This window comes from Spermophilus citellus, assembly GCF_964194105.1.
Source record: "Spermophilus citellus genome assembly, chromosome: 18".
Lineage (NCBI taxonomy): Eukaryota > Metazoa > Chordata > Mammalia > Rodentia > Sciuridae > Spermophilus > Spermophilus citellus.
The window spans coordinates 43,259,357-43,276,635 of NC_138200.1; the positions used below are offsets into that span (position 1 = coordinate 43,259,357).

The 17,279-nt window shown below is 37.8% G+C and overlaps 1 protein-coding gene across 10 annotated transcripts in view; it reads left to right on the forward strand.

Moving 5' to 3' along the window:
• The first annotated feature begins 190 nt into the window (after window positions 1-190).
• The window catches only part of RSPRY1 (ring finger and SPRY domain containing 1), a 43,975-nt gene continuing 26,886 nt past the window's right edge, over window positions 191-17,279 (forward strand). The window contains exons 1-4 of one of the 10 annotated variants that reach the window (XM_081274180.1): window positions 191-394; window positions 4,465-4,541; window positions 9,334-9,495; window positions 14,380-14,884. In XM_081274180.1, coding sequence (XP_081130306.1) covers window positions 14,535-14,884 — 350 coding nt within the window. In that variant the 5' untranslated portion in view covers window positions 191-394; window positions 4,465-4,541; window positions 9,334-9,495; window positions 14,380-14,534. The other 9 variants (XM_081274183.1, XM_081274181.1, XM_081274182.1 and 6 more) reach the window with 9 other exon arrangements.

Sequence of the window (17,279 nt, forward strand, 5' to 3'; positions counted from 1 at the left end):
ATCCGGTGCCCCAAAAGCGAACCGGAGAGACTTGATTGGGCCAGTCACTCCTCAGCAAGGGGATTGGGCAGTTTACGCCTGAGGGGCGGGCCTGGCTGAGATCTCACGTGACACCATCCTTGAAAGATAATTGGCTGTTAGGGAGAGGGATTGCCACCTAGGAAGGGGCGTTTCCTAGGGGACTGAGGGAGGGTCAGGGCGGTACGAAGCGGGGGTGGGCCCTGCGCGTAATGGCAGCGCCGTGGCCTCGCGTCCATCTTTACCGCTCTCTTGGACCTGTCACAAAGGAGTCGTGCTGCTACCCCTGTCCCATTCCTCCTGTGGCCCCAGGAGCTGGAGAAAGTCAGTGCTGCGTCCGGGCCGCGCTGCTCCGGGAACCCCCCTGGGGACGGGGGTACGGAAGGGAAGGGAGTCCGAGGGCTGAACCCGTCTATGAGGGTGGGCAACAGTCGCTCGAGCCTGGGACGGAGAGACAGGACTGGGGCTCCGGCAGGCTCCTCAAAGGGGCCCGGTAAGGGGTGATGTTGGGCAGAGCCCGGGAAGCAGCTTGGAGGTTCTCCACCAAGGCCTGCGCCGAAGGCGCCTGAAGAGGTTCCTGGAGGAGGGTGTTCCCCCTTGGGGGGCGCTGGGATCTTGACTGGAGGAGGTTTTTGGGGGGGTCACCTTTCGGAGGACGCTGCGGCTAACCAGGCCCAGGTGAGAGGCAGGTATCCCCCGGGGAGGCTTCTGGTATTGAGTAGTGCTTCTCAGCGGTGCCTGGGGTAGAGGGGAGGACGTTTGGGGAGGAGGATTTCCCTTTGTGGAGTTTGCGGTTCCTGTGGGAGGCAGAGCTCCCCCCCACCCGGGACATTTAGAAACGCCCCGGGATCGAGAGCCCCCATTGAGAGAGAGGCGAGTAGGTAGGAGCCAGACTTAGCGGATTCTCCTGCTCCCGAGGCCCGGGCTGAAAGGGTAGGGACCTTGGGGAGAGGGGATTTCTGGGAGGTTCTGGGAACCAGACAGCTCCACTCATTGGAAAGCCTGAGTGGGGGAATAGCGGAGGAAATGGGAATGGCCGGAGGTCTGCCCTCTCTGGAGGCCGACCAGGTGTCCCAGACACAGGATTCAGCTGCTTCTGGGCTTAGTGCCAGGATGGGGTGGGGAGAGTCCATTTCAGCAACATCTCCTGCATGGCCCCAGATTAGACATTTGTCCCTGCCTGTTGCCTCCTTTCCCTGTTTTGGGGGGAGGGAGACGGAAACAGAGGCAGAGATATTTAACCGAGACTCAGAGCTTCTATCTGGTAGAGTTGAGTGAGGTTGCTCCCCCTGGAGTGTTGTACTTTGTACTTTCAAGGGTTGGAAGTGTCTACTATTGACTGAGTAGTCTCGTAGTTTACAGGTCCTTCACTTACCATCTGCTTGTCCTTCTTCAGTGGAGTTACTGAATCTCCTTGAGTTTCTAGTGTAAAATAGCCAACTCAGTATGTGAAAGTATTTTACAAACTCAGGCTGTGTGTGAAAGTAAGGTACTGTAATCCTACCACCAAACAGGTTGCTCTTGAGGAATAAAAGTGAAGGTCCTTTCCAAACTGTAGAGCAGAAAGCAAATGTCAGAGGTCCATCACCTATTGAGTGCTGGGAGCCCGAATGCACTGAAAACTCCAAGGTTCCCACCTTCTTAGGTCACATTATAATCTAAACCTTTGGTTTCAAACCTTGCTACCATGAGGGTGGAGGGATTTCCCGTTTTTGCTCTGAGTTTTAATTTACTTTGAATTTATGATGATGCTGGCAGGAGTAAGACTATAATATAATCTTTTCATACAGGAATTTCCTACTGAAATTTTCCTCCAAGTAATTTGATCTCAGTTTTGTAAACCTCCCCCTTTTTCATATATATATATATATATATATATATATATATATATGTATGTATATATGTATATATTTACAGCCTTAGGATGTCTAGAATTAGTGAATACCATGCTTCCGCTCTCAGATATGTTTTATATATGAAATTTATATATATATAAATCAGGTATGATTTATATATGAAAACACTTTTTAACATTCTTTTCCATAAACGTTCTCTTAAGTTTTCACTTTATATAAAGTTTACATTCCTGGGATGATATCTTTAGATCCTTCTAAGAGGTTATAAGATACTTGTGTCCAAGGGCTGGGGTTGTAGCTCAGTGGTAGAGCACTTGCCTCACAGGCATGAAGCCCTGGGTTTAATCCTCAGCACTATATAAAAATGAGTAAATAAAAATAAATATATTGTGTCCATCTACAACTAGAAAAAAATTTTAAAAAAAGATACTTGTGTCCATGTGTGACACTTCATGAATGTTCAGTTAGTGGCATATGTTCGCGCTGATTTTCCAAATATTGGGTAATTTAGTTGTGATTTTTGAAGTAGGGTTTTTATTTTGTTTTTTGTTTTTAAACTGATCTGGATTTCCTGCTTTTCTGATACTATATTCCATGGGTCATTGTTGTTTTTTATTTTATTTTTTTAGGATATTTGGTGTTCAATGTCTCTATGTCCCGTTATTTTGCTTTTTCACAACCCCTTCCATTTTTTTTTGTCTGTACTCAATGATATTTTTAAGGTATCGATTATAGGAAGTGTTCTAGCTTATCCTATCTGGACGTTTTTCCTGCTTTGTCAGCAAAATAATTATTTAGCAAGTGTCAAGGGGAATTAAAACTTAGCATACTGTATAATAGTGTGTTATTTTGTAATGACTAAGGGGGAAACCCAACAGCTCTAACCTATGCTTTGGTAAGAGTTTAACAATGGAAATTGTTGTGTGTTCCTGATGTGCATTTACTACAATCTCTTTCAACTCATGAGGTGAGTCCACTCCATCAAGAATTGTATATATTTTCCCCAATAATGATGTCATTTGTTAGAATGAGATGGGAAGTCACGTTACATCCTTTACAACAACTTTCTTTAATACCTTTAAGATCTGTGTAGTTTGGAGAAATTATTAGGAATTTTTGAAGATAATAATGACTATTATACAACTTTAAATTGTAAATTTTCTGGTTTTGTTTTTTTGGTGTTATTTTGCAGTACTGAGGATTAAACTCAGCAGCACTCTACCACTGAGCTACATTACATCTCCAGCACCCACTCCCCATCTTTTTTTTTTTTTTTTTTTTTAATTTTGGGACGCTGAGTTGCTGAGGCTGCCCTCAAAACTTGTAATCTTCCTGCCTCAATCTCTCTAGTTGCTGGGATTACAGGAATGTACCACCACATCTGGCAAATTTTCTGTATTTTGTGGTGGGATCCTTATGAAGAAAAATGTGATAATTTCAGGGTTCCAAAAGTAAATGGAAAGTCAATGGGCATCACAGATGAGAAGCACAGTAAAACCAGTAATCTATTTTAGAAGAGCTATTTGGAGATAGTAAACTATGTATTTAGTGTCTCTTCAAGCTTTTGCTTTTTTTTTTTTTTTTTTTCCCTCCTCCTCCCCAGTCCTGGGGATTAAGCCCAGGGTACTACATCCCCACCCCTTTTTATTTTTTTAAATTTTGAAACAGGATCTCTTTGAATTTCTCAGGCTGACCTCAAACTTGTGATTCTCCTGTGTTAGCCCGTCTAGTGCTGGGATTACAGGCCTGTGCAAATGAGCCTGATGCTTTTGGCATTTTCAAGACATTTACCATTTACTATTGAATGTGGGTAAATTTTTTCATGGTATTCAAATTAGAAATTTGGAAAACAAAATATTCAAGAAGTAGTAAGTGCCAAAACTTGGGCCATAACTTTTAGGAGGAAACTTTTACTTTTAGGATTACAAAAGAATGAATATTTTTTCTATTATTTATTCAGTAAGTCAGTTTTGAAGAAGTTTTCTTGCTGACCTTTATGACTAGAAAAATATACAGATTTATTATATTTTGCTCTTAGTATCCTTCCCCAAAGGGAGAGTTGCTGGTTAAATATGTAAAACAGTAACTATAGATAAAAATAAGGTATATTCAAGGTTAAATCAGGCAAAGTTACCTTTAGTAGTGAGTTCTTTAAAAGTATTCCCCTTTCTCTGTTTTCTGAGCTTTTGAGAATTAAGAATAGAATTGAGATGCATTCAAGTTTGTTAAAGAATGAACTCTATGTGTTGCTTTTCTATTGCTTAAAATTACAGTTTCTGGCATAATTTCATGAACCCTGTACACCTCAAATAGGAGGTTTGAAATACTTTACTCAGCAAATATAGCATTACCTCATAGTTTAATGTTTCAGTGTTAGTTTTTTCTTACCCCTCCACATTTCCTTCTTTGTTCACTTAGTGCAGTGATTCTCAAAATATGACTCCTACCCCACCCCTTCTCATGGGAAATGCAGCTCTTTTTCCCCCCTACTTTTCTTTGGCAGTGCTGGGAATTGAACTCAGCCTTGCACATGCTAGGCAGCTGCTGTACCACTTTGCTACATCCCCTACCTTGTTTTATTTTGACACAGGATCTTACTAAATTGCCCAGGGTGGCCTCTAATTTGCAGTCCTCCTGCCTTATCTTCTCAAGAAGTTAGAATTACAGGTATGCATCACCACACCTGGTGACAACTCCTTTTTTTTCTGTTCTTATTCATGATTGTTCACCCTTGCCTGTGTCTGAGCTACTTATTAATAACATACCAAGTGAATTACTAAGGATAACTAAAACATAGTATTTATAACCTAAAACTAAAACAATTAGAATTTACTATGGTCATTAATACCTTTTTATCCCAGGTAGTCTGCCCTGGGAAACTTGGCACTGATACAACTTCTCACATGTCATATGTGGAATGGGGATTTCTGCAGTATCCAGGAAGGGTGCTTAGTTTGGGATACATCATCAGTATTGTCTCAAAATTATTTTGGTTTTCTATGATAATTCCTTATATTGTGAATTCTTGTTTTGTTTCTCATAAGAATTACTATTTAGCTTTATTTTATCAAGTTAATTTATGGAGTTTGGGTTAATCTTTTACTATGTTAGTGGAGATATTTATACAATAGTATTTTGGCATATTATTTAAGAAATGAGTGTTGTGATGCAAATGTAAGTTCTCTATTCCCCTTGTTAATGCTAATTTATATAGTCATTTAAAAACTTGCTTCTACAGAGATGTTTCAATATGATCAAGTTCTTTTATTGGAAAATTTTTGGGTCCAGAGGCTTCCTTCTAGTGGACCCAATGTCTAATCCACAGGCTTTGGGTAGGGAGCTATATCCTTTGTCCCTAACCCCAGCTCCCTTTGCCAAGAGCTTGAGATACCTCTTTTCATCTTTGTTTGGTGTCTGGTGTATACACATTGAATACACATTGGTGTGCCCATTTTTTAAAGCGGTAGATATTTTGGAAATGCTTACTTTTTTACAGATTTTAGGAGAAATTAACTTAAAATATGTACTGACTACCTATTAGGTTCTAATAGGAATCCAATTGAGTATGCAGTTGAGTGTTTTGAGACACCATTTTAAGTGGTTATCATTAATGAAAGTACTATCATTCAGGCTACATATTTTGTTTGCTTTTCTTCAATAGAAAAATCCTTGCCTTCAATTTGGATGTATTTGAATAACATGGCTATATGGTTTCCTGTTATTTGGTCTCCTTGAAGGGTGGAATCTCAAAGATTATGGAATATTACATGTGTTTTTCTTCTCTGTCCTGCAGCCATCATTAGCACTTACCTCAGTTCTTCCGTAGTATTTCCTTTTTGGATCCAAGGCAGATTTTTCAATCTTTCAAACTTCAGCAGGGATTATTTACTATTAAAAAAAAAAAAAAACAAAAAACTGGTATTTGCTTCTAGAAATTTTTTACTCTATCCTAGGTCTGAATTTTATTTTTTAATACTTGTTTTGAATGCTGAAATGATTTGTCCTTTCTGCTTTTTATGTTTCAGATCAGGCTATATTCTGTAATTCTTTCTGCCATAAGTCTCACCTGGTCTTAAATTGCACTACTACTGGGTTAAAAAGCTGTCAACATTTTAGGGGAAGTTTTTGTTTTTGTGTTTTGTAGTACTAGAGATCAAATCTAGAGTTCTTGCGCATGTTAACCACTCTACTATTTGAGCTATGTTTCCAACCATTTTTATTTTATTTTGAGACAGGGTCTTGCTAAATTGCCCAGGCTGACTTCAAACTTCTGATCCCCTTGCCTCAGCCTCCCAAGTAGCTGGGATTACAAGTGTGCACTAGGTGAAGTTTTTTTTCCCAGATAATCTTTCCCTAACCATTCAACCAAGAAAATAACCTGTTTTTTTCTGAAAGGCATACTTTTTTAAACCAACCTCAGGGCTTAAGAGTAATATCAGAATCATCTTGTACTTCTCCCAGACTACTTGAAAGTTACAATCCAGGAGATGATAGTGCCCTATGTAACTGAAGCCTCAAGTGCTCAGTGCCACTGCAGATACATAGTTTTGTGTACCTGTGTGACACCCCCCCCCAAAAAAAAAAAAAACACCTTAGAAAGGCTGTCTTTCCTTTTGTGGGAGTTGGGGGAGATTCCAACCAAATACAACAATCCCACAGTAATAAAGGAGGATTGGTTCCAGGATCCCTGCAAATACCAAAATCCATGGATGCTCAAGTCCCTTCTGTAAAATATTATAATATTTGCATAGAACCTACATACATCATTCCCTTTGCTTTAAATCATCTCTAAATTACTTATACCTAACAAAATGTGTTATGCAAATAGTTTTTATACTGTATTGTTTACAGAATAATCAACAAAAAGAAGTTTAAAAAGAAGTCTGTGCATGTGCAGTTTTTTTCAACTTCTGTGTTTTCCTCCATTTAAACTAAATCTTCAGTAAGGAAAGTATGGTCTTTGAGCTATCCCACAAGATATTATAAAAGCAAATATATTCTCTACCTTGATAGAGTTTGAATGTATTCATTTGACAAGACTCAGCATATATGTTTAAAATGTGTACAAATGTAAATTTAACTTCTAAAAACATTGAAGTCCAGCTATGAATATGCATGCCGAATCATTTAGGAGGAAGTATTTGAAAGCCTTCAGTTTACTTTGAAATACATAAAAAAAAAATTTAGATGGAGGGATGATGGATATAGAGATGGATTGTATATGTGATAAAGCAAGTATAACAACATTTTAATGATTAGAATCTAGGTGGTAGGTATAGAGATGTTCACTGTTCATAGTTTGTTTGATTATTTATTTGTTTATCTATTTATTTATTTATTGCAGTACTGGAGAATTTAACCCAGTGGTGCTTTTCCAGTGAGCCTCATCTCCTTCCCTCCCCCCATTTGTTTTTATTTTTGAGACAGGTTCTTGCTTAGTTACCAAGGCTGACCTCAGACTTGCAGTCCTCCTGCCTCAGCCTCCAAAGTAGCTGGGATGTTTGGGCCACTACTTCTAGCTAAGACAGTGAATTTTATTTGACTTTCCTGTATGTTTAAACTTTTTCATAATTAAGTTTCAAGTGGGGGGGGGCAGTAAATGTGACACTAGAAGCTATTACTTGTAACATTCTCACTATCTTAGGGAAATGTCTAAAAATATTTTCTAATGAGAGAAAAATCATTAAAATTTCCAGCATATAATATATTGTTGCTATCCATGCTATTTGATTTAGCTTTGGTGAGTAGAAGGAATTAGAAAAAACACTGCACATCCCATAACCCTATTTTGAAATGAGATAAAAATTATAACATAGTAATTGCATGCTCACTGTCTGTGTGTGTGTGTGTGTGTGTGTTTTTTTTTTTTTTTTTCTTCCTTATGATCATTCCTTTAACTAGCTTCTCCCTTTTGGCAGCATAATCCTGAAGTCTTATTTTCAGGAAAAAAAAATTCTTTCTGAAACTGTTCTGCTTAACAACTGAATATAAGCAAATATTTGAAGAGATGAATCACTGATTCCTGGACCATTTGTTAGAGAGGGTTAGACCAGTTGGCCAGATGCCTCCTTGGTGAGCTGGCTGTGATGGTAGAGGTCTGTGTTTTGTACTGACAGTGAGTGCCAGAACCTTACTGCTTTAATACTGAATTTACTGACACTCCCAAGTTTTTTTTCTTCTATCAGAGGCACTTTGAAAGATACAGAATATTAGAAGAATATGCTAGATGTGGTGGTGCAGGCCTATAATCCTCCCAGCAACTCAGGAGGCTGAGGCAGGAGAATCTCAAGCTCAAGACCAGCAACTCAGACCCTGTCTCAAAATAAAAAGGACTGGGAATGTGTCTCAGTGGTAGAACACCCCTAGGTTCAGTCCCTAGCACCACAAAAATAAATTTATATACATACATATAAAAAATCTAATAAATCATAAAAGAGAAATGGAAAGAATAGTTTGTTTTGTTATTCCCTCCACCCCCCAAAAAAGGAAGGAGCTTGATGTATAGCTCTGGAAGAACACTTGCTCTAGCATGCTTGAGACCATGAGGTTGAGCCACAGCACTACCAAAGAAAAAGGAGGGGTATCAAAATTAATAATGCCACAACTCAGAGAAACATATTTGCACAGGAAATGTTTGACTATAATTATGTTCTTGCATAATTGTTATCAAGAGTGCTGATTTTAAGTATTACCATTTACATGATGAGTCTTTCTACTAAGCAATAATATCCAGTGATAAAGATTATCATTGAGTCAGTTGATAATTGTCCTAGCAACAGATGTGATAATTTTGTGTTTTTAAATTATGTGACCAACTTTTTTTTTTCTTTCTCAAAATCAGCTTTATGAGCTAATGCTGAGTAGTCTTCAAAGTTAAGGTAAAATGTTTAGGTATTACAGATATGTTGCTTTTACATAATCTTTAGTCTTACTCATTTTCCTTCAGTCTCAACCTTGGATGCTGTCACCCACAAGCAGGGTTGCTTCATAGGGTGGCTATTTTTTTCATTTTGTTGATATGAATTGTAGATCTCACTAATAGATAGAATGTTTGTTGTTGTACCAGAGATTGAACTCAGGGGCACTTACCCACATCCCTAGCCCTTTTTTTTTTTTTTTTTTTTTTTTTAAGTTTTTAAATTTTGAGACAGGGTCTCACTAAGTTGCCTAGGGCCTCATTAAGTTTCTGAGGCTAACTTTGAACTTGCAATCCTCCTGCCTCAGCTTCCCAAGTTTCTGGAATTAGAGACATGGGCCATTGCAGTATATATCCCACTAGATATATATCCTAATAATTACATACCACTAGATATAAATGTATTCTAACTGCTATTTTGACTGATAACCTCCAAGGGACTACTTTCTAAGATAGTCTTAATTCATTTTTCTGGAAAGGGATGTCAACATTTTTGATCCCATAAGAATCACCTTTAATACTTCAGTTTGTTCCTTTATTCAGTCAATAGGTCCTACTTGCTGTGCCAGATGCTATTGTAAATACTAAAACAGTAATTTCCAGACCTGGCTGCCATCAGAATCATCTGGGGAGCTTTTTAAAAGACACAAACTTGGGCCACATCTTAGAAATTTGGATTCTGGCTATTTGGAGTTATATTATGAGGTAAGACTATTACTTTTTTCTGTTTTGTAAAGTGCATTAACAGATTAATTAGGATGCATAGCAATAGCTATTGTAGGGCCAGTACAAGTGCCCAGGTCTTTCTGACAGGGCCAAAGCCTGAGTACTATGTTGTAGGTGGCCTCTGGCATCCTGCCCAAAAGTTGTAAACTGATTGTTCCTGTCTTAAGACAATGGTCCTTGTAAACTGGGACACATAATGGCTTTTTTTTTAAAGAGGTTAAAAAAAATTGCATAAAGTATAATTGTTTAGCTTTATCACCCAATCAGTAGTCATAGCCTTTTTGCCTATGAAAAGATAACTAACATTTTCAAATAACAAGCTATACATATCGCCCAGGAATTCCAGTGTGAATAAGTCTGAAAGATGTACTTTGTTTACATCCTCTGCCTGTCGCTATAATCCTCAGGAGTCTCAGTATGCTCCTTTCAGAAATTCTTTAAAGAATTTGTTTTTTTTTTTTTTTCTTATGTTTCTTAGGCTTTCCTCTGTGAAATGCCTCATGGTTTCTTCCACTTAATTAACTTCTTCTTTCTACCTGGTCTTTATAGCTAGTCCTTTATTTAAAAAAAGAAAACTTTTTAAAAACTGCATTTTGCCAGGCACTTTGGTATGTGTCTACTTGAGAGGCTAAGGTTGGGATATCTCTTGAGCCTAGGAGTTCCGGCCTGCCTGAGCAACATGGTGAAAACCCTATCTCAAGAGCAAAACAAACAAACAAACAAACAAAACCAAAACAAACAAACAAAAAAACATTTTTCTTCTCTCACAGATTTATAATTGACATCATTTTCTGGATCATTTAAGGAAAATTACTCTTTTGGAAGAAATTGACCCAAAATATTCTTGAACTCAGTTTGGAAATGGAAAAAAAAAACGTTTAATTTTTTTTCTTCCAAAGTTAGTCAGATTTAAAAAAGAAAAAAAAAAAAGATGTATTGGGTATCTTATAATCACCATGAAATTATACTAAATGGGAATCTACATAAATTATTCTATATTCGGTTTACCTAAGCCTTAGGAAAAGTTTTCTTGGGTAAAGTTTAGGATTTGTGATCAGGGGCTGGGAATATGCTCAGTGGTAAACCACTAGCCAAGTACAAGGCCCTGAGTTCCGTCTCCAACATTGAAAAAAAATTACATTTTTCCCTGTAAGATGGTATACCCTGTAATCCCCATGACTCAGTAGGCTGAGGCAGGAGGATCCCAAGTTCAAAGCCAGCCTCAGCAACTTATCGAGTTCCTAAGCAACTTAGCAAGACCCTGATCTCAAAACATTAAATGGCCTGGAGATATGACTCAGTGGTTAAAGTACCCCTGGGCTCAATCCCTGGTACCCCTCCCACCCCCCAAAATAGCTGTATTTCAACAAACTGCATCTTCAAGGGCACCCTCAACATGTTTTGTTTTGTTTTGTTTTTGTATTTTATTGTTGTTAATTAGACACAAATTGAAACTTTATAATATGAACTATCCTCTGTCCTTCAAGCCTTTGTTTTCTGGAACTTGAGCTCACTTCAGCAGTCTCAACATTACCAGTTATTTTTAGTATCTGATTTGCCTCCCTTCTTCAGGTGTGCCTTCTCTGATTTAATGTGTCTGGTTAGATTGCATCTGTTTTTTCATCTAGTTCTCATATGACCTTCCATACTGATGATGTAGAAAGACTGTAGAGCATTAGAAAAGCCAGTAGTATCCCTTCTATTTGCAAAAATTGAGAATAGTTGGGCCCTCACTGTGGGGAAGCAGTTTGGAAGTGGTTTTTGTTGTTGTTGTTTTCCCTTTAACTTTATTTATTTATTTATTTATTTTTATATGGTGCTGAGGATTGAAGCCAGTGCCTCACATATGCTAAGCAAATGCTCTACCAACTAAGCTATAACCCCAGCCAAGCAGTTTGGAGTTTAAAAAACACTTTCCCAGGTGATAAAGCTTTCCCCAGGAGTTTCTTTTTATCAAACTGGCCCACTCCCTTCCATCATCCCCACAGTATCAGTTGATTTAGCCAGACTTTCATAACCTGATGGGAAGAAACCATGATAAACCAGAGTATGGATTTCTGTACCACCTTTAAACCAGTGAGGTAGTTCTGTATATGCTGGAATAGAAAGTTGTGGTATTAAGTTTAAACAAACAAACAAAAAAAGGCAAAAGCAAATCACAGGACAGTATTTATGACTTTGCCATGATTAGACTTAAGGAAAAACTAATTTGTCAATGCATAATAGTAGTCATGGAAGCAAAGGAATAAAGATCTTAACAAGGGTTAAGTCTGGAAAAGGAATGGGCTTAGATAGAGCAGAAGGAGGGCTTTCACTTTCTCTAGACTTGTGCAGCATTTAGGTTTTAAAATTGAACTGAATTCGGTTTTTTGTTTGTTTGTTTTTTGGTACTAGGGATTGAAACCAGCAGCACTTTATCATTGAGCTATATCCCCAATCCTTTTTTATTTTCTCTTTTGATTCAGGGTTTTGTTAAGTTACCGAGGGTCTTTCTAAGTTGCCGAGGCTGGCATCGAATCTGTGACCCTCCTGCCTTAGCCGCCTCAGTTGCTAGGATTATCAATGTGCACTACAACATACCCAACCTAAATTAATTTTTTAAAATAAAGTTAGCAGATAAAGGTTTTTTGGTTTGTTTGGGGTTTTTTTGTTTGTTTGTTTGTTTTTTAGTTTTTTTAGGTAGACACAATATCTTTATTTTTATGTGGTGCTGAGAATCGAACCCAGTGCCTCACGCAAGCTAGGCAAGCGCGCTACCACTTGAGCCACATCACCAGCCCCCCCCCTTTTTTTTAATGTAATACTTTAGAATGTCAAGAAACTGATCTGGTGACATAATCAGCTAGGCTACTGCCCATGTGGCAGACCTATCAGAAAACTTCCTCTCATCTGCATCATTCCAACAGTGCAATATCTGAGAAGGGCCAAAGCATGGCTTTTTAAATGTTGCTTTTGGTCTTTTTCAGAAACCAGCATAATTTATAAGATCAGTAGAAATTTATACTAGGGACCCTTTAAAAGAGTTATTTCTGGATTCTGTCTCCTCTGTACTTTTAAGCATTGAAATTTCTTAGTTTTCTTCTCTCTGGAGGGAATTATACCCTTGTCCCTGCAGTAATGGGAATGCCATTACTTTGACTCTTTGCTGGTTTAAATGTGTTCTCTGTTCAAAGACTATTTCCAACTGAGACCTTGCATTCTGCTTTTACCTGTATACTTCAGACATGTTCTTTTAAGTACAACCTCCAAATTTTAAAGACAGCCAGTCTGTTTTTGAGGAACCAAGAGCATCTGTGGTATTACTTGGCTCAGCCATTGCTGTTTTGGTTGTCTGGAAGCAGATAATGTCTGTTTGCTCCCTCTTCTTTCTCCTCTAGTCCTACCCTTTGCCATTCCTTTCCCTCCCTCCTCTCTTCCCTCTATATTAAATTGCACAATTATATATATGTAAAGATGTTTATCTCCATTTTTTCCCTTATTTCTCCCCATGAGCAATAAACCAGGGAAATATTGAAAAAAATCTTTCCAGAATAATAGAAATAATTTTTCTCTTCTAATCCCACTGAATTTCAAATTTTATTTACATCTAATTCTAAACTAGTGCTCAGGACATGAGGAATTAAGCGAAAATAACCAAATATTGAGTAGAAACTATGCACTGGCATTATCTATTCCTTATGTTCCTAGTCTCCAAATGATGCATGAGTTTTTACTTTTTTCTGCCTATCCCATGTTAGTCTCCCAATTCCACATCTTTCCAGAACCTAAGCAGAGGTTCTCAGCTCAGTGACTAGCTACTTCTATCATTTGGTTTTTTGGTAATAAGCACTGTGTGGGATGAGAATGGCCATCCATAAATTATTGAAGGGCAGAAACTGTACCTTCCTTCTCTTTATACCAGGGACCCTTAAAAGAGTTTTTTTTCTGGTTTCTGTCTCCTCTGTCCTTTTAAGCATTGAAATCTCTTAGTTATCTCCTCTTGGAGGGAATCGTACCCTGGTCGTTGTTCTCCTTGTCCCAGCATAGTGCCTGGCACAAGGTGCTTAGTATTTTCAAAGATAATTGGTATGTCTTATTCTTTGTAGCAGACATGTGCAACAGACTGATCATTGTGTGGATATAACTTTGTGATATAAATTCATATTTCCCCAGAGTCTTGCTTACCTAACAGAAAAACTTTGTAAATACTTGTGTGATTTCTATAAATTCTTAACTAAGACTCCATTTGGGAAATCAGTACAGTTTTAGTGATTTAAAAGGAACATTCTATTCTTTTATTCTTCTTTTTATTAAATAAGCACTCTCACATTTGTATCATAACTTTCTCAACAATAGACATGTGTAATTAGGTATTTTATTTGAAACATTGAATTGTCCCATATGTTTACATGAAGAAAGGAGACGATTCATTTTTTTTAATCACAAAAAGAGTTCTTGAAAAAATTGGACACATTCTTCGAATATATTTCTCTATCCATAGGAAGAACTAAACATATGGTTTTTAAACATCACTTGTCACTCCTGTGGTTTACCAGGATATGATTTAGCAATCAACTTTATAATATAATGATGAAAAAGTTATTGATTGATTGTTAATTCTGCTATCCAATGATATTTCTTCATATTGGAAACCTATAAAAATCAACAAAGATGACTCTTCATTACAACTTTTTTCCCTTAGTTGTTGAGGTGCTGAGAATCTAACCCAGTGCCTCTGCAAGGCAGGTGTGCTACTGCTGAGCCACAGTCCCAGCCCTCTGTATTACAATTTAAATGTCTATAAAACCAAACCAGGAAAGTCAGTAATTGAGTTTCCAGGAGTCTTCTGTTCATTTTCATTTTCTTTTCCTTTCTTTCTTTTAGAACTACCAGCAGATGACCAAAATTCCCTGTAACTGATAATGTTGGAAATCAGCTCTGCAACGTGCTTCGGCATTTGCTTGTTAAAAACAAATAGGATGCAAGTTCTTCAATCCCAGATTATGAAAACAGTACTTGGAAAACTGAAAACTACCTAAATGATTGTCTTTGGTTGGGCCGTGTTCTTAGCGAGCAGAAGCCTTGGCCAGGGTCTGCTGTGGACTCTCGAGGAGCACATAGCCCACCTGCTGTGGACTAGAAGTGCCACTATTACCATGGGTAATTCCTGTATCTGCCGAGATGACAGCGGAGGTGAAGACAGTGTTGACACCCACCAGCAACAAGCCGAGAACAGTGCAGTCCCCACTGCTGACACAAGGAGCCAAACCCGGGACCCTGTACGGCCTCCAAGAAGGGGCCGAGGACCACATGAGCCAAGGAGAAAAAAACAAAATGTAGATGGGCTAGTGCTGGACACACTGGCAGTAATAAGGACCCTTGTAGATAAGTAAGTATCCGACTCACTGGCACCTCCAGGGCAATGCACAGTGTTCTGGAACTCCAGTGTCTGGACTCCTTCAGTTTATCTAGGATGTAATCGTCAAGGCTTGTGCTTACTGGGGAGGGGAGAATATTTTATTTTTCCTCTCATGGCAGAGTAAATTGTGAAGTTTGACATTTTTACTTGCTGTCATCCACTCCTGTTCTAAAATGTCAGAAATGTCTAAACATTTCTATAGCAGAAAACACTAATTGAAGCTATGATTTTTATTAGGGTATATAGTAATATGGAGTGAGTTTGTGTTACTAGCTAGGAAATGGTTTTATAAAGACTCACTGTTACTGTGCTTGCCTAGTCAATGCCACGGACCAGAGATTGAAAAAGTGACTTGTTTCACCAAGAGTAGACTGTGTGCAACTACTGTTGGCCACTTAAGGACAAGGCCAAGGAGAGTTTTCCTTCTCCTTTCTTTATATTTCTTCTTTGGTTCTTAGATCCAGTTGGGGGGCCTAGTAAGTTGAAACTGCAGGACACACCTGTGCTTGTTTTGTCTTTTCCCCTGCTTGGTCTAACGGAGTACAAAATCCAAGATTGAATAACAGTGAAATTAAAGGGTATTGTTCAAGTTGGAAAAACAAGTTAATTTAAGGTTGTATAATTTAGTAGATTTTAGAACTGATGGACTCAGGTTCAGATTCTGATTCAGCCACAAGTTCAAGGCTAGCCTCAACAATTTAGCAAGGCCCTTAGCAACTTAGTGAGACCTTTTTTCAAAAATAAAAAAATAAGGCCTGGCATATAGCTCAGTTGATATAGTGATTGCCTCACATGCACAAAGCTTGGATTCAATCCCCAGCACCATAAAAAAAAAAGAGAGAGAGAGAGAAAATGGGCTGGAAATGTGGGGATGTGGCTCCGTGGTAAAGCACCCCTAGGTTTAATCCCTAGTACCAAAAATAAAAATTATCATAAAACAGTATGTATCTGAGCTATTTTAGACTCTTCCTCAAAATAGTATTCCTGAAGACCAGAGTATTTCTTGGTCTTCAGGAATAATACATACATGTGAATAATAATAATAATAATAATAATAATAATATATGTGAATCTCTCTGCAAAAGGAACTTGTGATCCTTTTTCGCTAGCCTCCCGAGTTGCTGAGATTACAGGTGTTCACCACTGTACCCGGCATATGCTATCATTTTTGAGAAACTAAACAAAACTTGTTTTTTATTAATGTGATTATCAAATACTTATATATGTAATTTTACTTGAACCTAAATATATATATATATATATATATATATATATATATATATATATATACACAATTTATATGTGTGTGTGTGTGTGTGTATATATTTATATATATTATATATATGAGCATATATACACACATACCAATTTTTTTTTTCTTTAAATTGGGTTTGAATCCAGAGTCACTTTACCACTGAGCCCCATTCCCAACCCTTTTTTATGTTTTATTTTGAGACAGGGTCTTGCTAATTCCTTAGGGCCTCACTAAGTTGCTGAGGTTGGTCTCAAACTTGCAATCCTCCTGCCTCAGCCTCTTGAGTTGCTGGGATTACAAGCATGCACCACCATGCCCAGCTACCCATGTATATATTTTTAAAAATTATCTCTTGTACTGTAAAATTGTAATGAAAAGTTATCCTTCCCAAATGAGGAAGTAGACCACACCAATGTTAACTTAAGCTAATTAGAAAAACAGGTGCAGAATAGATTTAGCCATATTTTAAGAGAATGATTAAGAGATTATGGGAATAAGATAGGAGCCTTTCTTCCAAGTTCCAGGAAAATATTTCAAATTATAAATGACCTTGTGGATAAAAAGCATATTATTCACTTATGTGAGGCAAGTGTACATTTGAGTAACAGGGTAACTTTCACCTCAAACCTGTTTTTCCTAAATGATAGATGTAATTCTTTGGAGAATGAAAAAATAAGGCAGATATGGAGCAATGGACAGGATAATGACAAAACAGAATTCAGTCTATGAACATAGACATATAGCGTAATTCTCAGAAGTTATTGAAGAAGAATTTTAGAACGTATAAAGTTTATAGGGCTATTAAATGAAATGTGATGTAAGTATGGTAAAGAATATATCTAAATGGGTATATGCAAGCCAGGCATGGTGGCGCACAAACCTATTGTCTCAATGATTAAGGAAGCAGGAGGATCACAAGTTCAGGGCTAGCCCCAGCAATTTAGTGAAACCCTGTCTCGGGGCTGCAGTTGTGGCTCAGCAATAAAGCACTTGCCTTGCATGTGTGAGGCACTAGGTTCGATCCTCAGCACCACATAAAAATAAATAAACAAAATAAAGGTATTGTGTCCATTTACAACTAAAAAAATTAAAAAGAAAATCTTGTCTCAA